The sequence below is a fragment of the Lagopus muta genome, chromosome 9, assembly GCF_023343835.1.
Source record: "Lagopus muta isolate bLagMut1 chromosome 9, bLagMut1 primary, whole genome shotgun sequence".
In the NCBI taxonomy this organism is placed as follows: domain Eukaryota; kingdom Metazoa; phylum Chordata; class Aves; order Galliformes; family Phasianidae; genus Lagopus; species Lagopus muta.
The window spans coordinates 13,495,836-13,517,279 of NC_064441.1; the positions used below are offsets into that span (position 1 = coordinate 13,495,836).

The 21,444-nt window shown below is 36.8% G+C and overlaps 2 protein-coding genes across 7 annotated transcripts in view; both read left to right on the forward strand.

Annotated features, from left to right (window-relative positions):
• The window catches only part of ATR (ATR serine/threonine kinase), a 36,432-nt gene extending 18,666 nt beyond the window's left edge, over nucleotides 1-17,766 (forward strand). Inside the window, exons 25-47 of the mRNA XM_048955106.1 lie at nucleotides 185-305; nucleotides 1,125-1,262; nucleotides 2,369-2,576; nucleotides 3,022-3,200; nucleotides 4,072-4,236; nucleotides 4,518-4,609; nucleotides 5,178-5,269; nucleotides 5,672-5,849; nucleotides 6,499-6,675; nucleotides 7,016-7,175; nucleotides 7,702-7,881; nucleotides 8,777-8,919; nucleotides 9,298-9,395; nucleotides 10,301-10,533; nucleotides 11,262-11,396; nucleotides 11,894-12,094; nucleotides 12,409-12,552; nucleotides 12,929-13,079; nucleotides 13,837-13,993; nucleotides 14,125-14,278; nucleotides 14,780-14,931; nucleotides 15,366-15,471; nucleotides 17,198-17,766. Coding sequence (XP_048811063.1) covers nucleotides 185-305; nucleotides 1,125-1,262; nucleotides 2,369-2,576; nucleotides 3,022-3,200; nucleotides 4,072-4,236; nucleotides 4,518-4,609; nucleotides 5,178-5,269; nucleotides 5,672-5,849; nucleotides 6,499-6,675; nucleotides 7,016-7,175; nucleotides 7,702-7,881; nucleotides 8,777-8,919; nucleotides 9,298-9,395; nucleotides 10,301-10,533; nucleotides 11,262-11,396; nucleotides 11,894-12,094; nucleotides 12,409-12,552; nucleotides 12,929-13,079; nucleotides 13,837-13,993; nucleotides 14,125-14,278; nucleotides 14,780-14,931; nucleotides 15,366-15,471; nucleotides 17,198-17,371 — 3,538 coding nt within the window. The 3' untranslated portion in view covers nucleotides 17,372-17,766. The remainder of the gene's footprint in view (nucleotides 1-184; nucleotides 306-1,124; nucleotides 1,263-2,368; nucleotides 2,577-3,021; nucleotides 3,201-4,071; nucleotides 4,237-4,517; nucleotides 4,610-5,177; nucleotides 5,270-5,671; nucleotides 5,850-6,498; nucleotides 6,676-7,015; nucleotides 7,176-7,701; nucleotides 7,882-8,776; nucleotides 8,920-9,297; nucleotides 9,396-10,300; nucleotides 10,534-11,261; nucleotides 11,397-11,893; nucleotides 12,095-12,408; nucleotides 12,553-12,928; nucleotides 13,080-13,836; nucleotides 13,994-14,124; nucleotides 14,279-14,779; nucleotides 14,932-15,365; nucleotides 15,472-17,197) is intronic.
• Nucleotides 17,767-18,390: 624 nt separating this feature from the next.
• Nucleotides 18,391-21,444, forward strand: part of XRN1 (5'-3' exoribonuclease 1) — a 41,262-nt gene continuing 38,208 nt past the window's right edge. For all 6 annotated transcript variants that reach the window (XR_007378861.1, XR_007378862.1, XM_048954946.1 and 3 more), the window contains exons 1-2: nucleotides 18,391-18,535; nucleotides 20,822-21,054. Coding sequence is in view for 4 of the 6 variants with exons in the window: in XM_048954946.1 (XP_048810903.1) it covers nucleotides 18,461-18,535; nucleotides 20,822-21,054 (308 nt within the window). In the remaining 2 variants the exon portion in view is untranslated. The remainder of the gene's footprint in view (nucleotides 18,536-20,821; nucleotides 21,055-21,444) is intronic.

Sequence of the window (21,444 nt, forward strand, 5' to 3'; positions counted from 1 at the left end):
TCAAAATGTTCTAGAATTAAAAGCATGTTGACTACTGAGAGTGTTAATTGTCTTCTTCCTTTAAAGAGGATTCCAGCTGGGGAACTTCATAGTGAATGGCATGATGTTGTTTTCTGTTTGGTTGGGTTTTTTTGCTATATGTATTTATTAAAATATTACTTCATAAAATATTTTAAAATTACAGGTACAAGAGCTATCAAAAGGCTATAGATTGGTCAAAGATGAGGAAGCCTATTTACCTAAGCAAATTAGGTGACAATTTTGCAGAATGGTCAGCAACTTGGGCAGGTTACCTTATAACAAAGGTAGGAGAATAAGTCTGCTTTATATTGCTATATACAAAGCACAACATTTTAGCTGAACTTCAGTTTCTGAAAGTAAGGGATGGGTGAGAGAAATATCCCTCTTCTACGGAGACATTTTATACTGCAGACTTCTTGCATCATCCCAGTAAAGATGAACCTTTCTTTCCCTAGCACCTTGTTCACTAGACAGGCTTCATAGTGTGAAAGCCAAAATTCTAGGAATTTTGTCCAGACTGTTGCATAGCTGCAGGCACTAAGAAATGCCTCTGAAAAGTGTCTGAAATGCTTCTGGAAAACCTTGAGTTATTCTGAAAGACTTCTTTCACCTCCCCACAGCTCATAGCACACAGAAAGTAATTATCTGTCTTTGTTGCTTTCTTTTCCTCTTTCCAACATCTAATTGGTCCATGGCAGTTCAATATCTAAACTGACCTCTTTATCTTTTAAAGATAAGTTGATTGTCTTTATAACTTCATATTCTTTTCATGCTTTAAGTGCAGATGAGAGGCTCAAAGCAGTAGTAGATTCTTAGTCTGAAGTTTTTTTTTCCCACTGCTAGTTCTTACTGGCGTAGAAGAAAAGAAAGAGTGGAACATGCAGGCAATACTTGCCTATTTGTTTTGTAGTATCAGCAATTCATTCATGCAGTGACAGCTCTCTGGCATCTCTGTTGCAGGTTGAAGTCTGAATTTTTTGTTGGAGTTGAGTATCTTAAATTCTGTTCCATCAAATAATTTTGTAATTGTCAACAAATAGAAACCTATTAATTATTCAGGCATTTGTAATTATGCTTTTCTTGAAAATACTGTTTTTCTGTAGGTACGACATGATCTTGCCAGAAAAGTTTTTGATTGCTGCAGTATTATGATGAAGAATGACTATAAAGTGACAATTTATCTGCTACCACACATCCTTGTTTATGTTTTGTTGGGATGCAGTGAGGAGGATCAACAAGAGGTAAGATGTATCAGTTGTTCTTAATGAGAACTTTCAGAATCTCTTCTTTCTAAGAGCTGATCAGCTCTGCAGAATTACTGTAGACCTCCATGAACAAATTATATAGATATCAAACAACTTTTTTGGACCTCTGTATTCTATGGGTTTCTTTGTTTCTTGTGGTTGTTTCAGTGGGGCTTAGAAGAGCTACTGTGTCATTAATTATAATTACAGTAGCATCAGGAGCTGGAGTAGTACAAAGAGAGAACACAGTGCAGTGAAACAAAGGAATTAATTGAACATGTATGCTTCTGGGAATCTTAACCTCTAATTTTTTTCTTTCCCATGTATACACTTAGAATTTGCTTAGCCACAAGATTAACGCAGAGCAGGAGTCATACGTGTCCTGTAGCAGAGCAGAGATAGGACCGTCACGTGTATTTGAGAGTTAATCTTACTGTTAGTTGGAGTTAGCAGAAATTGAAGTGCATGAAAATATAGGTTAAATTCCATTCGAAATTCTGAAATGAAAATACTTGTGTTGAAAGATTCTGGGTGTGTAGAAGTATGCAATTAGGAATGTAGTAATCTTTCTTGTATGAATGAGTACATCGATAACAACAGTCTGTCACGTATGCTAACTCATTGTTAACTTACTGCTATTGCTAACTCACTAACTATTGCTAACATTGCTAACTCACTGCCTTACTGAAAGGTAAGCAGGACTTTCAGCATGTTATGTACTTAAATAAAGTACATCTGCAGTGTAGTTAAGGTAGTCAATAGTTAAGTCAGCTATCATTTGATTTGTACTTGCAGCAGAATTACAGCAGCATTCATTGTGTTTTGAAACCTTAAATTCCAGTGATGGTGATATTTTCTGAATCAAGGGTGTGCTTTTCAAATAATTCATCACTATCTAGAGTCTTCTGGTGACTGCTTCTTGGTTTGTCATTTTTTTCCTCTTAAGGTGACAAGACGAACAGAGTTTATAAATAAAACCAACATTATTAAAATATACAATTAAAATATTTACTACTTTCATTTATTTAATGTTAACTGCAGTTTCCTGATATTTTTATGTCTGTATGGTGCTTCTGTCTTTTATCACATTAATGCCTGTGTAGGTTTACATGGAGATTATGGCTGTCCTGAAACATGATGATCAGTGTAGCAGGAGACTTCAAGACAGTGCATCTGATCTAAGCCAGCTGAGCACGCAGACAGTGTTCTCCATGCTTGATCATCTTACTCAGTGGGCTAGACACAAGTTTCAGATGCTTATTGCTGAAAAAAATACTAGCAAATCTAGCAAAGACAAAAGTGATCTAAAAAGTAAGTGATGCTTGTTTCATTTAAAATACCATTTACATTCTTCAAATAAACTTCAAGATGTTTTGCTTCACATTATGACAATGTAAGAATGTGATTTTGCTATAGTGTTACTCTTCTTTGTGATTTCTTACTGTCATGTTGTGATTTCCTCAAACCCATGTGATTTCATTATTTTGAGTCCTATTTTAAGAAACATTGAAATTATAAAATGAAATGTTAATGTTTTGGTAGCTTTCTAAACATTCAGTTTATTGCATGCTGTCTTGCAAGATATAGGAGCTCAGCAGTATTGTTTCTTTAATGAATTTACTGTTGACAGGAAAACGTGTTTAAATCAGTTTATCTCACTAAATTTTGAAACAAATTAAGTAAATACTGATGCATCAGGTAATTCTCACAAGTAGAACCTTACTGACAGACTTATAAAGACGATTTTATTTTGTAGCTTCAAGCGAGGACTGTGGAGAATATCAGAACGTGACACGGTTTTTAGACCTGATACCTCAAGATACCCTGGCTGTGGCTTCTTTTCGCTCTAAGGCTTACACGAGGGCTGTGATGCATTTTGAGTCATTCATCACAGAGAAAAAACAAAATATTCAGGAGCATCTTGGATTTCTGCAGGTTCTGTAGTTCCTTTGAGCGTTTGTTTTATTTTAGAGTAAAAATAGACATATAGATGAATAAAACTTTGTCAGACTATTCTTTGGAATGGGAAGAAGAAAAGATGTACACGTGCTCTTGCTGTTGAATGCAAGTGTGTTTGTGATCTTTCAGCAGTATGTAGCATTTGCCCTTACTTGGCATGCTTTCCTTATTTGAAAAGGAAGGAGAAAAATCTAGAAGATCGTAAAATCTTGAAAATAGTTGATTTTTTTTTTTTATTATCCTTGTTATTGAATGTGTGGCTTTTATTCCTTTCAGTTAACACTATGTCTTTTGTCACAGAAAGCACAGCCAAGTATAAAAAAATAACAGCAACAAAAAAAAATTGAAAGAAGGCTGAGTGATTTATTATGAAGTAGAGAGAGAGAGCTAACATTAAGGTTGTTCAAAAGGATTCCAACTGTTCTTAAGAAATATTCTAACCTGTGAAATAAGCCTCTCATGGTTTATATTCCACAGTGGCTTCTCAAATTTGCAAAACTGTGTCGTATGATGCTTTTCCACCATCAGTAATCTGCAGCTTCATATATAATTTTAGCATAGGATATTTATTTTGTCCTTTTTAAAAAAAACTTGTTATTAAGGTGTGGGATCATGACTGTTGCAATACACTAAACAAAAGGGGGCTTATCATTGGAATTTAAAAAAAAAAAGCAGAACAAAAAAGTACATCAAAACTGATGTTTACAGTGAGAACTTCAAGCAAAAACCTTCTACAGAGTAGTTTGTCTTGTTTTCAATAAGATGTGTGATTCTGAACATGTTATATGCTAAGTACCTTCTTGTGTAAGGAGCTGTTTTTGATGTCCATTTCTCTTCTTGAATAAAGAAATTGTATGCTGCGATGCATGAGCCAGATGGAGTAGCTGGAGTGAGTGCAATTCGGAAAGCAGAACCATCTCTCAAGGAACAAATCCTCGAACATGAAAGTATTGGCTTGTTAAGAGATGCCACAGCCTGTTATGATAGGGCTATCCAACTAGAACCTGATCAGGTAAACATGACAGATTAACATATTTATATAATCTTCCACAATACAGTGCTTAAATAATACATATGAGTGCCAAAAAATACCTCTTGAGTATATTCTTTACAATGTTTAAGTAAAATATGACTTAAGAGTTTTCTGTGACAGTTGCTGAGTGATGTATTACTATTTGGAAGTGTCTTATCAACTGCAACAGATCTCTTATTGGGTTCATACTGTAATTTGCAGGCGTTGGTTAATAGTTGATGATTGTTTTTGTCCAGATTTGTTTCTTTTCCCATTTCTAGATTATTCATTACCATGGTGTAGTGAAGTCCATGTTAGGCCTTGGTCAATTATCTACTGTAATTACTCAAGTGAATGGAGTACTTGCAAACAGGTAATATGAGTGTTTAATACAATGTTTGAGTAATACATATTTCTTGTATTAATCCTGTTTATTGCTAGTCATCTTCGTGCATTATCAAGCATTTAAGATTTATCAAGCATATCCAGCTGGCAGTGTGAAGCTAGGCAACTTCATCTACTTTGTCTATAAATTGCTTATTTTAAGATTTTCCCAGGTGTTAGTACGTTATCTGAGTTGCATGCAGTATTGAAATCTACTTTAAAAAACAGAATCCTTCATTTCTCAGTGTCTTATTACTTGTCCCATAGCTGTTCTGTAGTCTAATAAAAAGCTAGTAGTCTTTAAAATATACCATAAAAGTCAAGTGCACTACCTGGAAATTGAATTTGTGAGATCCTGGTGTATAGTTTCTATTTTTTCATCAATGCATATCCTTTGGGTTTACTGAATTCTAATAAAAGTAAAGCTTCCTTCACTTCTTTTGAAGCAAAACAGAATTCATATAAGAAATATTTACTGTACTTCTAATATGATATAAAATAGAAATAATGCATAGGGGAGAAATGAAAAAATTAGTTCTCTTCTTTTGTTTGAATAGGTCTGAATGGATTTCTGAATTGAACACGTATAGAGTTGAAGCAGCCTGGAAACTGTCACAGTGGGATTTACTGGAGAACTATTTGGCTTCAGGTAAGCTGTGTCAAAATAAGAATACTCTCTTGTATTTCTGACCAAGTGTATCTGTTAGCCTAATTTTAAATCAAAGGGCAGCTATTGCAGTTGTTCAGCTGTGGATTTAACTAGGAGGAGGATTGCTCCTGATGGTCTTCTAGATTTTGGGAATGTATTTGATTGTGAACTATATAGTCTTTGAGTAGCAATTTGAAGCGAGTACCAAGACCAAATTTCTTATGAGTTAATTTGGGATTGCAGTTGTGGAGTGGAATTATTGAGTGTTACTAAAATGTATTTAATTATTTCTGAGAGAAAGTTACTCTGAATATTTTTCAAGTAGGATGGTAATATACACCAGCATGTTCAGGTTAAGATGCAAAAGAAGCAAAGTTTTAAGAGGCTTTTTTCTCCCTGAAGATGTGAAGTCCACTGCTTGGAGTGTCAGATTAGGACATTTATTATTATCAGCCAAGAAGAAAAATGAAGTCGCGTTTTATGAGACGCTCAAGGTTGTTCGAGCAGAACAGATTGTGCCCCTTTCAGCAGCTAGCTTTGAAAGAGGATCCTATCAGCGAGGATATGAACACATTATCAGGTTTCTCATTTCCATAATATATCACTATTTTCGATGTTAGAAATAATATAATCGAATTTATGGTACTGATTCATATTTACTGTCATTCTTTTCCATACTCAGCCAACAGGCAACCTTTGATTAAATGGGGAATTTACTTTCCCCATTTAATTTCCCCGTTAAAAAAAGTGTTCACAAAAAAAAATATTGGCTTCAGTCTTTAAAAACCAGTAACCAAGTTTATGTAGTCATTGGGTTATTAAAAAATAAATCATTGCATGGCATTCTTGACATAGTACTTATAGGCCAGTAGCTACCATGGCCTTAACTTCATTAACTTAAGAGCATAGTTTTTGATACATGCAATGGCCTAAAAGCATTCAGAAAAAATTAAGAATTGAAAGCCCATCCCTTTTAAGTAGCTTTTAATCAATTTTGAAGTAGGATTTTATATTAAATTAATATTTATTGAATATTTTTAATTTAAAAAAAAAATTCCTTTGCACTGTAGATGCATCTTTATGGCAGGACCTTTTATGAAACAAATCAATTAACATACTTTTAGAGAGAAAATAGCAAAACTTGTGTAAAACTTGTGTGTGTGCATACATGTGCATAAACGTATAAGCAATTTTCAATGACTTGTTTTGTTTTTATTTTACTACCACAGGTTGCATATGCTCTGTGAGTTGGAACATAGTATTGGACCAATGTTTCAGCAACCAGATGGTGAACACAGTAGAGATTCCCTGAATTGGTGTGCTCGTATTGAAATGACCCAGAATTCTTACAGAGCAAAAGAACCTATTCTAGCACTAAGAAGGGCTTTGCTTAGTCTTAGTAAAAGGTGAAAGCATAACTGTTTCTTGTATCTTGTTCTCTGACAGGTTCTGGCTTCTTGTATGCATGTCAGAATAGAGAAGATAAAACCATAGAAACTTACGTTGTAGACAAAAGCAGACCTCCTCCTATTCTTGTATTCAAAATGTAAGGGTGTTTTGTGTAGGAAAGATAAGAAAGAGAAATGTAGGAAAAGAAAAAAAAAAAAAAAAGAAAAAAGATTTTAAACAGTTGCTGTATAGTATATAGCTCATCATGAAATTGGATTTGTGTTTCGATACTCTGTGACATTGTGAAGCTGCATTTGTGATTAAAATTGTTCATTTCCTCCAAAAATGTCTTGGCAGCCAGGATTACAGTGAGCTTGTTGGTCAGTGTTGGCTCCAGAGTGCTAGAGTTGCAAGAAAAGCTGGTCATCATCAGACTGCATATAATGCTCTTCTGAATGCTGGGGAATCTACACTCTCAGAACTTTATATAGAAAGAGCAAAGTGGCTCTGGTCCAAGGTAAGCAAAATAAGAACTGAATTTACTTTCTTACATGCAAGTAAATAACTTTTAATCTTGAAGAAAAAAAAAAAAGATACATGGTCAGTCTGTGTAAGATAAAATGCATCAGCTGGGACTGTGAACTTGTTCTGATTGCAGTTAAGCCATGGGAAGTTTTTGGCATCCAACTGCTGATCAGTTTTTTTTTTATCTGTTGACTTTTCTGGCAGCTGGGTATGAAATGCTTGGATTACCTGTTTCTGTTGATGCAACCTAGAGGAATTAAATTTTAATAGTAGGTCACTTTCAATTTCTATCGTTTTTACTAATCAGAGAGAGGCTGAAATGGAAGCAATTACAGTGCTATAGATCTAACAGGACAATGATGCAGAGTTGAGGAGATTTAAGGAGCATTTGAAGACAGTAACATTTAGTGACTGCATGCAGAATGTTCTAGAACACTCAAGAACACAATTTTACTTCATTAACAGCTGTAAGTTGTTTTACATCTCTCTTATTTAAAATGTTTTCCTCTTTCCATTAGGGTGAGGTTCACCAAGCGCTTATTGTTCTCCAGAAGGGAGTGGAGCTGTGTTTCCCTGAGAATAAAGCACCATGTAATACCAAAAATCAGCTCATCCATGGTCGTGCAACACTGCTGGTTGGTAGATTTATGGAAGAAACAGCTAACTTTGAAAGCAATGCAGTTATGAAAAAGTATAAGGTAATTCAATATGCTAAGCGTTAACAAGGCAGTAGTTTTTAATAACATGTCTTTTATCATTATGCTTCTGATGATATTGACCAAACATAGCATTGCTGGGAGTAAGTGGTATATCAGTGTGTAAATCTTGTAAAGATTTAACTGTCTAAATTAACTTAAATATGAAACATCAATCTGGAGAAAGCTACAATTCCAAAGTAAGGGAGCTAGAGGATACTTGGTATAAATCTAAGTGAAAAATAAATAAATAAAATACAGGAGTTTGTGGATTTATTTTTTTTTTAAACGCACATACAAATGTGGATTTCTCCCTAAAATGTTTAGACTGCTCTAAAAAGGCAGTGTTTTTCTTCACTGTTTACAGTGTTTCACAGTGTTATTCTTCATTGTTATGGTTGTCTTTGGTAGTGATATAAAACTGTTATTTGCTGAACTGTGTAAAAACACTAATGCTTAGCATTCTCTACACTGTTACATTGGCCTGGGAAACTAGTGTTTGGGGAATGGATATGCCATTTGTTTTTGGTCTAATTTAGGCTGTGCAATTCTGGTGTTTCACTTTTTGAAAACCTTAAAAAAAAAAATATTAAAAAAAAAAAAAAAAAACAAAACAAAAAAAAAAAAAACCAGTATTTCATTGATCAGGAATTTGATTTTTTTTTTTTATATTTTAGTTGAGAAATCTTAAATCATCGTGGTTTGTATTACTTTGCTGTCTCTTAGTCCAAAAAGTGCTTTAAGAATAGATTTCTGGTTTGCATAGGCATTGGTCCCAATTCTGGAGTCACAATTAAGAGTTACCTGCACAGTTACTACTTTTCTTCACATACTTCACACAACAGTAACTAATACAATAATTTTGTTTCTCTGACAAAGTAACTCTTCTTTGTTACAGGATGTTACACTGTTGTTGCCAGAATGGGAAGATGGACATTTTTATCTTGCTAAATACTATGATAAATTAATGCCAATGGTAACTGACAATAAGATGGAAAAGCAAGGAGATCTGATTAGATACATAGTTCATCATTTTGGAAGGTTAGACAACAGAAAGATAATGATTATGTATTTTGGGTATACGTTCTTGCAGCAGCTCAGACTGACTCCTAATTTTACAAAGCAGTGAAAGAAAACAGTACATACTTGATTTAATGAGCAATTTGTTTTATTTCTGCCTTCTTAAGCAATTGTTGTCTTAATATGTAGGATAGTAAGTTAAATATTTCATCTGCAGTTTTGATTAATGTAAAACATAACCCGTATGTATTAGTGAGCCTTTAGTTGTTGCAGATGCATTAACATGCTTAACAAAAAATTTATACTCCAGAATGGAATGTATAGCAACTAAGGATATTATATTTGTATTGCTTCTAGTATTTATTGTTAACATATTGTGACTTCAGCATGTAATTACAGGTCTCTACAGTATGGAAACCAATTTATTTATCAGTCAATGCCAAGAATGCTATCTTTATGGCTGGATTTTGGAGCAAAAGCATACGAGTGTGATAAAGGTAAAACTTTCAACATTGTATTTCCTGTATCATGCTTTTATATATATGATCAAAAGAGCAGTAAAGTGTATTTCTGCTGGGCCAGCTATCAGAAAATCGCATCTTTTATACATACAGGCAGTTTGATGACTGCCTGTTTCACATCAGCAATAGACGTTGTTTCTCAAAATGTTAATTCAAGCTAAACTGAACTATCTGCTAACTAAATGTATAGCTTTTGTAGATTCATTTGCATGTAATGAAGGTAAAAGTCTTTCAAAAAGTTATTGTTACCAAAAGCATGTCAAGCACTGAGCAATCCAACAGATTCATTAGTAATTTAGTTTCAAGACTACTTGCCCATACATTTCTTTATAGTGTTTTATTGTGTCTTTAAGGTTTTCGATGCATTTTTTAAATGGAATATTTTTAAACAGTAGTTAATATTTTGTGTTGCTTTTACAATTCCTTCTGTTTTACAATCTTCCTTCTGCTGTTTAAGATAGTCTTCTCTGCAAAGATATGTTTAGAAATATTTCAAAGATAAATGCAAAATAGAGGGAATTCTTATACTCATGTTTGAACTTCTTATATTCTTTTGAGGTGTGGTTTTGTTTTATTTTAAGGGTGGAGAGCTTTTCTAGTATTGTTTGTTTTATGTTTCTGTTGTCTGTGCTTATTTTGTTTCCATCTATGCCTCCTGTTAGGCTGAGTAATGAAATGGTGTATATGTTATGTTACTGTCTGATCTGTTAAAAATAACCTTATGGTAGGTCAGGTTTTTTTAGTAGGTTTTTTCCTTTTTTTTTTTTTTTTTTTTTCCTCATGAAAATTACTAATAAAATGTGTTTCTGTATGCTTGACTTAAATGACTTGATATTTCAGGTGACAAAAGTGATGAAATCTTACTATCTTGTGTTTTTCAGCAAGTCGTTCGGAACGCGTTCAAATGAAAAATGATTTGGCTAAAATAAATAAAGTGATTACAGAGCACACAAATCAGCTGGCACCTTATCAGTTTCTGACAGCTTTTTCTCAGCTGATCTCCCGAATCTGCCATTCTCATGATGAAGTCTTTGCTGTTCTGATGGTGATTGTTGCTAAGGTGTTTTTAGCCTACCCACAGCAAGCAATGTGGATGATGACTGCTGTGTCTAAGGTGCCCTGATAAGTAAAGCTACACCTTTATTAACTCTTCAAAATTTAGATCAAATTGAGTGTTTTAACTGCTGCAGTGTGGCTTCGTGGAACAGGTCATCATGCTGTCATAGCACCAGGTTTTATTACAGTCTAAAGTTCAGAAATTTCAGATTAAATCTAGCCAGTAAGAATTGCTGACTTACATCCTGAATTGGATCATTTATTCTAGAAGTAAATTGGAATAACAAAAAGCTGGTGAATTGGGTGGTTATGGAAAACAGATTTTGTTGTTTTTAAATTGAAATAGTGCTTCTAGTTTTATAATCAAATATTCACTCCTCTGTCTTGATTAAAAATGAAGTAAATATATTGCTTTATTTCTAAAATGTGCCTGGCAATAGAGTAATTTAAAAGCAATTTAGAAGGCATGGAGCATTCTGTTTCTGTTAGGCTAATTAAATAATATTCAGGGTATGCTCATGTTCTTGAATAATTTAGTCTTTTTGTTGTGAGTCTCCAGGGAATGGTTTGAGAAGAGAATTTGAGTGTGCGTGCACACATAGAGTATTTTACTTGAGTATTTGCAAGTTCAGGCACAAGATTTCTGATAGAGAACTTCCTCTTGAAGGTTTTCAGTATGACAAGCAGTGAGTAGAGGAAATACTGCTGTTATTACTAGAATTTTTGTTCCTTTAGGGATCTTTTTAATTGGTTGTTTCATAAATTTTAATTTCACTCTTTTTTCAGTCTTCATACCCTATGCGTGTCAATAGATGCAAGGAAATACTAAATAAAGCTATCAACATGAAGGAGTCCTTAGGAAAATTTATTGGAGATGCAACACGCCTTACGGATAAACTGTTAGAACTCTGCAACAAACCGGTACTAAAAATAAACAAATTAATGCATCTACTAGAATTATTCACAAGTGTTTCACAACAGTTTCTTCTGATAGCTCACATTAACCAGTGATCACATTACAGTAATTTCTGTTACGTTGCAGCCACTTGTAAAAGATTTGGGGAATTTTTCTTAATAAAAATATATTAGTAGTAGAAAGCAGTTCTAAATGAACATCCTTTAAGTACATAGCAATACATTTCTGGATGTTTTACTATAACTATAAGCTGGCTCTGTTGTGATAAACATACGAACTTGATAATAAGGGTAAAATTACATAAACAATTTCATTATTACATATTTATGGTCAGAGTGAGAAAGATATGCTGTAAGGGCCAGATACACTTATTTTGGACCACATCCATTTAATTTGGAATGAAATTTGTGATTTTTCAGATTATCAAAAGCTATCAGTTGGTGTAAAATTGCAATTATACTCGATATGTTTATTTTTAACTTTTAAACAATTTTTTTTTCAGGTTGATGGAAACAGCTCGGCATTAAGCATGAATATTCATTTCAGAACACTTAAGAGATTGGTAGAAGAGCACACATTCAGTCAAATTCTCATTCCATTACAATCTGTAATGATACCAACTCTTCCTTCAATTCCTGGTACACATGCTAACCACGACCCTTTTCCTGGATGCTGGGCCTACATTGCAGGCTTTGATGATACGGTAAGCCTCTGTTTTGGCACCTAACTTTAAATTTCATGTTAAATCAATGTACTTTCAGTTTATCTTCTTATTTTGCTAGGAATGGAGGAATGAGTGGGAAACTTCATAATTACCTTCATAGAAAAATGAGTAGTTTCTGTCATAGTAATGTGAGAAGGATATAGCCTCCTGGTATTTAGATGAGGTTTTGGTCTGAGATGTTGTAGCACCATGGAAGTGCTAATATGAGAGGTTAAAGTGGTCTATTAAAAGTAGATGTTTTATTTTGTATGATCTGATACGAGGTTAATAAAAAAATTCCATCTCTTCCTCAGGTAGAAATTCTTGCTTCCCTTCAAAAGCCAAAGAAGATCACTTTAAAAGGTTCAGATGGGAAATCTTATATTATGATGTGTAAACCTAAAGACGATCTAAGAAAGGACTGTCGGCTCATGGAATTCAACTCCCTTATTAATAAGGTTTGAATTAAATATTCAGGTTCATTATGCATAAAATTCTGAACTATCAAACACTAACAGCAAAAAAAAAAAAGGGGGGGGGGGGGAGGAGGGGAAGAGGGAAGAACTTTGTTCCTAATCTTGAGATAAAGCTCCCAGGAGGAAGAAGTAAACCCTTGCAAAATATTTCTTCAGTCGCGACTGATAATGCATGATTTGTTACACAGTTGTGAAAACAACTGTATTTGCTCTACTGCAGATATTAAACTTAGAATTTTATATTATGGATTGTGACTGGAAAACAAATGTGAACAGGATAGTTAATTTTCAATATACATTTCCATCCTGTTATTTATTATTCTCATTTTTTTTCTTCTTTTTTGTTTTTTGCCAACAGTGCTTAAGAAAAGATGCAGAGTCACGTCGGCGAGAACTCCATATACGAACCTATGCAGTTATTCCATTAAATGATGAATGTGGCATAATTGAATGGGTGAACAATACTGCTGGTTTAAGAAACATCCTAATAAAACTTTATAAGGAGAAGGGTAATAAATAAATAAATAAAATATATATACTGTACAACTTTCGATTGAGGGGAGGAGAGAGGAGAGAAGAGAAAAAGAGAAGGATGTTTAAGTTTGGATGTGATCCTGGGCTACCTGCTCTAGGTGGCCCCATTTGAGCATAGTGGTTGGACAGGATGACCTCCATAATTCCCTTCAAACCTAAGCCATTCTTTGATTCTTATGTGTTGTGTTTTGTTTAAGGACTTTTGCCTTTATTAGTAAACAAGATAAACAGCAAGGAATCAGACTAGATTCAGTCACTGTAGTTCTATCTGCAATATATTATTATTTGTGTGCGTAGCATATTTTTACTCTTAAGTGGAAGGTAACTGGCACCTGCCATGAACAATTTCCTTATCCATTATCTGTTAACATAATCATCTTAATATATTCCCATACTGTTGGCACTTCTGCTGAAACAATTGGCATAATTGTATAAGAGAACAGATGCAGCATGGAATAATAGAAGATTGTGGAGTTCCACTTCAAATTTGATCAGTTGTTTCTCGTTTCTGGTACATTTATGTGATATGTTGTACCTCATCTACTGTTTCAGTTAGCATTATCAGTTTTTATTTGCTCTCTAGCACCCCACCAGCTGCATGTTATGTAGGTTATTTTTCATTTATTCATTTCATTTAAACATTTATCATATCTAAAATATCGTCCTGTAATTGCATGTATAATGCTTTATTTGGGGGGATTTCTCTTGTCTAATTGAGGAGGTCTCTTACAGGTATCTATATGACTGGAAAGGAACTACGTCAGCATATGCTTCCAAAGTCAGCACCTTTGCCTGAAAAGCTGAAAATGTTCAAAGAAGTCCTTCTGCCTCGTCATCCTCCTGTTTTTCATGAATGGTTTCTTAGAACATTTCCTGATCCTACTTCATGGTGAGTGACTGGGATTGGGCTAGCTCAAGAACATCTACTTGTCTATTTCATTAAAAATTAATGATGCTATTGAATGAAGACATAATCAGGGAGGTGATTTTGTCTAATATATCTGATTCTTATTTGCACAGGTATAACAGCAGATCTGCCTACTGCCGTTCTGTTGCAGTCATGTCAATGGTAGGTTACATACTTGGTCTAGGAGACCGTCATGGTGAAAACATCCTGTTTGATTCTTTGACTGGTGAATGTGTGCATGTAGATTTCAACTGCCTTTTCAATAAGGTGAGAAATGGCATCTTGCTGAACTTGCTTTATATTTTACTTGCGTGTAATTTTGTAAACATCTACAATTGTTTTGTTTTTTTTTTTAAATATATTTGTTGTGTTCTGTCTTGCGTTTTGTTTCTTATTTATGCACAATAATATGTGACACGTAAAGAATATTTACACTGCATTAATGGAAGCCAACTGTTTGGTTATGCCAGTATCAGATGAAATAGCCCCATGTTTTTTGTTTGCGTTTTGTGACTCTCCACCACCACTTTCCAACCAAAGATGTAATTATCACATGCAGAGTCTTGTTGCTGTGAAGGGTTTCTTTGTGTTCCTAGTGTTCAGCACAAAAAAATCCTAGGGTTCAGTAAAAAAAAGAAAAATTACAATCAGAGTGGGATTTGGAGTTTTGATGTTTCTGCTAAAAAACAAAACAAAACAAAAAAACCAACAAGCTTTTGGTTCAGAACATCATGCATATATAGCATGCCCTTTTGTATCAATTAAAAGGGAGAAACTTTTGAAGTTCCGGAAATCGTTCCTTTTCGTCTCACCCACAACATGGTTAATGGAATGGGTCCAATGGGAACAGAAGGTCTCTTCCGAAGAGCTTGTGAAGTCACAATGAGGCTTATGCGTGATCAAAGGGAGCCTTTAATGAGGTACAGCAACTGTTTCTGCTATAGCTCTGAAAAAACTCTCCCTAGTCTAAACAGAGTAGTTCCTTAGAACACTTCCTGATCCTACTTCATACTGAGTGCCTGGGATTGTGCTAGCTGTAGTAGTATGCCAGTTCCAGCATGTCTGTCATGCAGCTCAGTCTTGCTATGGCATGCAGTTAAATATAAACCTATAGAAATACTCAGCACAAACTTTAGACTCAGTGGTTTGTTACTACAAGTAGATAATTCTTATATATTCAAAATTTATTCATATTACTGATGTTCTTTAACTTACCATGTAGCCTTTGTGGTTCTTCCTGGCTTCGGTGTATATTTACATTTGACTCTAAGCAATCAGTGTTCTAATATCTGGCATAAGTACTGCTCTTGTCCAGTGATTTCAAGCCTTTTTTATTTTTTGTTTATTTCTTTAGTGTCTTAAAGACTTTTCTTCATGATCCTCTTGTGGAGTGGAGTAAGCCTGTTAAAGGGAATACAAAAGCACAGGTGAATGAAACTGGAGAAGTTGTCAATGAAAAGGTTAGTTGAAAACAAACACAGCATAAATATTCAAATGTTACTTGTCCATTACAGTTGCAATTTGTATTATTTTCTAATTGGAAGCTTAACTTTCCTTTTATTCATTTTCCTTCATTTTAAAATTACTCTTTTTTTCTGATAAGTCTATATTCCCTTTTGTTTTTATTGGTGAAGAATAGAATTTGTGAACCAAGCAAAATAAAATTTATAACTTTGTCATGAGTTGTTGTGATGATCAGTAATCAATAATGATCAATAAATGATCAATAATACCAACAGAAAGCACAGGATAGTCAAGGCTCTTGCCTTTCTGTATTCTAAGACGTGTGCTCCAGAAGTAAGTGATGATAATACCTGAAAAGCATTCCACGTGTCCTTTCCAGGGATGTTTTGTGCTTTCTATAAGTACCTTAGAAATATGTGCCTTGTTACATGTCAAGGAATACTTTATAAAAAATTAGGATTTAATATTTAGTGTTTCTTTTGTAAGTGCTGATAAATATTGTACTGTTTATCCAAAATAGAGCTTTCACAAGCTGTAGTTTAAATTTTTTCCTTCTGCAAAAAACTGTTTGATTTTTTTTTTTTTTTTTTTTTTTCTTTATAAGGAATATTTGGTGAAAAAGGCTGATCATATAATAGCAGACAAAACTTAAGAAGCACTGATAAACAGAGCAACTAAGATAAGAACAAACTAAGGAGGTCACTCTGAATTTATTTCTAATTATTTCTATGGAAACTACAAAGAGCACAGTAACACTGTTGTATAGAACAAATTCTCAGTTACAAAGCACTATTTTTCAACATTGTCACCGCCGTTAGCAGTGAACAAGAGCCTACATGCCTCACTTGTAACTACCTGCATCCGCAGAGTTGCCACTGGTGAAAGCAGCACCTCACTGTGCTCACATCCACTGTTTGGTCTCTGTCAGAGTGCACCTCTGCTGCCATTTGTCACAGGGCAGCAAAATGTAACAGGATATTGGGAAGGTTCAAATTCTACTGCTGTAGCCCCAACATCACCTCTGAAGTCATGGGCTGATATAACACAATAGAAGACATGACTTTCAGAGCAGTCCTCATACCATACTGAAGCTGCATTCCAGCAAAAAGCTTAACTGAGTTATTTGAGCGCAGAAAATCTCTTTGTCTTGGAATAGTTGCTGACAAGGCAGTTTCTGCATAGCTTTTCATTTTGTTGCAGGACCACCCACATAGCTACATACGATAACAGTCTCTTTGGATAGGTGCCAGCGTTATGCTTGATCTTTAAAAGACTGTGAGTTTAATTGCTATGAACTGGCTACTCTAAGAGGGCCTCAGAGCAGTTTACTTTGAGTTGTTCATTTTCAGTTCTTAGTAATTTTGGCCTAAATTTTCTACTCATCTCCTTTAATGTTATTCAGAATTAATAAATCAATCAATAAAAACGCTAGGAGAGCTTACATTTATTTGTAAGTAGTTTTGTGAAATAAAACATTCTAACATTTCCCAGTACTCTTGTATAGCTTTTCCAGTTTGTTCTGTTAAATTTTATCTGTAGAATTTAAGGCAAAAACTGTAACTTGACCAGTCTGTTCATTTTAAGTGATAATCCTTTCATTGGTACAGACATTTGGTTTTGTATTAAATTAGCATGCTGGTTGCAAATATCATAAGACTTTAAGATGTGGAAGTCCATGAACAATAGCAATACTCATTTTTCTTCCTTTTTCTTTTTTTCTAGGCCAAAACCCATGTCCTTGATATAGAACAAAGGCTACAAGGTGTTATTAAGACTAGAAACAGGATAAAAGGATTACCCTTATCTATTGAAGGACATGTTCATTACCTCATTCAAGAAGCAAGCGATGACAATCTGCTCTGCCAAATGTATATGGGCTGGGCTCCATATATGTGAAACTTGTTCGCTTTAGAGAAATACCATTCACAATTGGTGAAGCAAGCTATGATATTGTTAAGACGGTATTAATCAGTGTCAACTGGTTACTTGTATTTTCTGATTGTAAACATTGATCCTGTCTTTTGATCAATCTGAAATCTGTAGAATACACACTTGCAAATATGAATGCACTTATGCATTCTTTACATATGCAGGGCAGTACATATTAAAAGCTAAGTAGACTATACAAGGCTCTGCAACTTTCTTAGGCACATACCTACTCTGAGTATATTCTTGGTACTGAAAGGATGCATGGTAACTTCAAAAATACTGTATATTTTTGTGAAGATTTTCTCATTCCATTTGGCTGTGGATTAGAAAAGTTGACATTAAATATCATACTGATAACAGTGTGAAGTGGTGCTTTCAGCTTCTTCTGTGTATAGTGCAGAAAGCTGTTTGGTTTTTTTTTTTTCATAAGTAGAACTTGAGTACTGATTTATTTAAATTTTATCCCATATTGCCTAATATCTGAAAAGGGTGGCCCTGTGTCTTTTTTTTCTTCTCTCTTAAAAAAAAAAAAAAAAAAAAAAAAAAAAAAAAAAGCACAAGAGCAGCATTTGAGATCTTAAGGCTTCTCATGAGTAAATTAGGGGAACGTTACGGTGTTCTACGATCGTTTCGTTAGCCTTTGCTTGGCACAAAGTGGGGAGCTGAGGACAGCAGCCGTGAGCCTGCGACAGCAGTGCTGAGGCAGGACGGTAGCGCCTGTTCCAACAACACGTATTCAGGCTCCCGAGAGCCGTGGACGTCTCCGGAGCAGTCCTAAAGAGGGCGGCAATAGTAAGTGCTTTGCTTTCAGCCGGCCTCGCGGGGGCGGGACGCCAAGGGCCCGCTGCGCCTCGGTAGCGATACAGGGAGTTGGGGGCGGGTTGCGCCGGGTGTCCGGCGGGGGGCGCTGCAGCGCCCGCCGCTCCGCCCGCCGCTCTCGCTGGTCGGCGCGCGGCGCTCTATGGTGCGGGCGGCTGTCAGCACCGTGCGCCGGAAGGAGGGCGGAGCGGGGCCCGGGCTTGTTTGGGTCCGACGGGGCGGCGGGGAGAGGCGGCCATGGGGGTCCCGAAGTTCTACCGGTGGATCTCGGAGCGGTACCCCTGCCTCAGCCAGGTGCTGAAGGAGCATCAGGTGAGCCGGGAGCGGGGCTTCACCGCCCGCCTGGGGCCCGCCGCCGAGGGGAACCTGGGGGGGCAAGGGCCGGAGCCGGCCGGGCGGGAGCGGGCGGGCGCGGGGCGGGCGGCACCGTCTGCAGCCCGGCAGAGTGAGGAGGGCGGGCGGCGCTTCGGCGCCCCCTGAAAGTCGGGTGCCCGCTCCCCCGGCTGTGGGAGGACCGGAGCCCGCGACCGGAGGCGGTGGCGCGGTGCCCGTGCTCGTCCCGCTGTGGCGGCACGGCGGTCGGAGCAGCCCGCCGCCTCGCCCTTTGTTGCTGAAGGGAACGCCGTTAGCGGTAGCGCCAAAAGCCGGGCGGGCAGGCAGACCCTTCTGAGAGAAACCGCTTTCGTACCCGCTGCTCTCAGGCTCTCGGTTTCCCGATAGCTGCCGTGTTAAGGTATGTACGGCTCCAGAGTGGGCGCTTGGCCCTGCCCTGAAGGACCGCAGCTGCTCCGGGCTCCGCGTTTGCGGTGGTACGGCCGGGAATCGCACGGCGGAGCAGCGGCGGCTCTCGGCGTGAGGAGAGCAGTGCGGGCTGGGCGCCGGCTGCGGGCTGCGATCCTGCGGCTCGCGCCTCGGAAGAGAAACAGAAAGTGCGGCTCGGGACGGCCGCTGTGCTGCTCTTTCTGAAGTCTGTGTGGTGTTACTTCCTTGTGTGTGGTGTACCTGCTGCTTATGGGGAGGGGAAGTGTCTGGGCTACTGCTTGTGACCTAGAACGTTAAAATATACCCGCATTCTTCCTTTTCTTCCCAGACCGCTTGAATATACAACCTGATACGTGCTAGCAGCCAGATGAGGATTTTAAGTTGTTTCACATATACTCGTGTGCTTTGTGTAAAGGAGAAGCCTGTCTTTTTCCAGTGTAGAAGCCCTGTGCTTTGGTGTGAGGTAGCAGCACGGTAGCAGCATGGCAGCAGAACGCAGCCCCTCTGGCTGATAGCAGTTTACTCAGCTTTTCCAGGGCTTGGGAAGTTTGTTTTCAGCTATTTCCTGCTGTGGCCAAGTGTGGTGGCACTTTGTGCCAGCGTACAACACCTGGTGTCCTGTTTATTACGGATTATAAACAGGGCGTTGAATAAACTGTGCTATCATCATCGTGTGTCTGCGTATGTAAGAATTCATCATGTTAACAGAAACCCTGAAATATCCAAATCTGACTCCCCTTGAGTTCTTTTTGTAGAAGTGCCATGCTATCTGGTACTGAAGCACCAGGAAGCATTATTGAATGTCTGAGACCGTCTGCTTTATCACTTAATCTGGCAAGCGTTTCTGTTCTGAAGTACTGACCTTTGGTCTGTGTTCTAAGATTTGGAAAAGAGAGTTTATGTGCAGTTTAACATCTTTTGATTGGGTTCAGAAGAACTCTAGAGAAGATGGGGGACAGAATCAGGAGTGGACTGCAATTAATGCTTGGGGTTTTAATACTGAAACGTTTATTTCTGCTTACTGGAGTTTGTGTCAGCTCCATGAGCTTGTTAATGACTGAACTGGTCCTTGTTTTTTTGGCAAAATAAGAACAAAATAAAATGTGTGGTGGTTATGGAAATTTGCTATCACAACACTAAGAAAGTTGGTAAGTGCTAACAGCAGTTTGCTTGATGCGTGGCGTGGTCCTTTTTGAACCTTCAAAAGCAATATGAGAAGTAGGGTAGTGTTCACTTTGCTTTATAAAAATAGTAAAGAGCTGTGTTTCCTCCTAAGTGAAAGATGGTTGCTGTGTGACTTTCTGTCAGTCACATACCTTAGTCAGGCTCCGTGCAGCCTGGATAGACTGGTTAGGCTGGCACAGTGGTCCCTGGTATTCCTCTATGTGGAATGCCCTACTGCTCATTTTCTAAGTGTTTTCTTCAGTGGCCTTGACCAAGAGGGATGGAGGAAAGCTTTCTGATCTGGGATGGGTTTTTTTCCATTTCGTTTTCTTTTGCCCAGTGTGGGCCACCTGTGTAAGTGACATCATTTTTCTTCTCTATGCTATTAAAGAAAAAGCTGCTCATAATAACAATAAAAGGCAATTTTCATGTAATATATGTCTTTTTTTTTTTTTTTTTTTTTTTTTTTTTTACCCATAATAAAACTATGCTGGTTAGGTAGTTTCTTTTTCATGCGTATGTGTGTAGCTGGTACTGAACACTGGTGTTCAGTAGATTCTGGTGAAATCTTCTGCCTTAGTTCATTTGCAGACTTTATCTTAGCCGTACCTTTCTGTAGTGATTGCTATACTTCATCCATCACCAAATGAGTACTAACTGTGGCTTTTTTAGATTCCAGAATTTGACAACTTATACTTGGACATGAATGGCATTATACACCAGTGTTCACATCCAAATGATGATGATGTTCACTTCAGAATCTCAGAAGATAAGATTTTTGCTGACATTTTTCACTACTTAGAAGTACTGTTTCGCATTATTAAGCCAAGGAAGGTTTTCTTCATGGCAGTTGATGGTGTGGCCCCAAGAGCAAAAATGAATCAGCAACGTGGCAGACGGTTTAGGTGAGAATATTTACTCCTGCTCTGTCTTTAGGATAATAATTATTTATTTAAAATACTTAAGAATATGTTATACAAAATAAAATATATTGTAAGTAGGCCTTTGACACTGGCTTTAACTTTTAGGTAAATGAAGGTAGCTGCTACTAAGATGTTAACAATTAAAGTTAGGATTCCAAATAAGTTAAATTTGCTCATTACTCAGATGCTTCTCTGCACATGTGGAGCTTGCTTGGAGAAGGATAGGGATTAGTTTCATAATAAATTTTCAGTGAAATAAATGCACTACAGCTCTTGAGGGTATTTCCTATGGCTTAATGTGTAAGATTCTTTGCTATGTGCTATGTCCCTAGATAGGCCTTTTTGGTAATTATAGCAGGATCTTCTGTAACA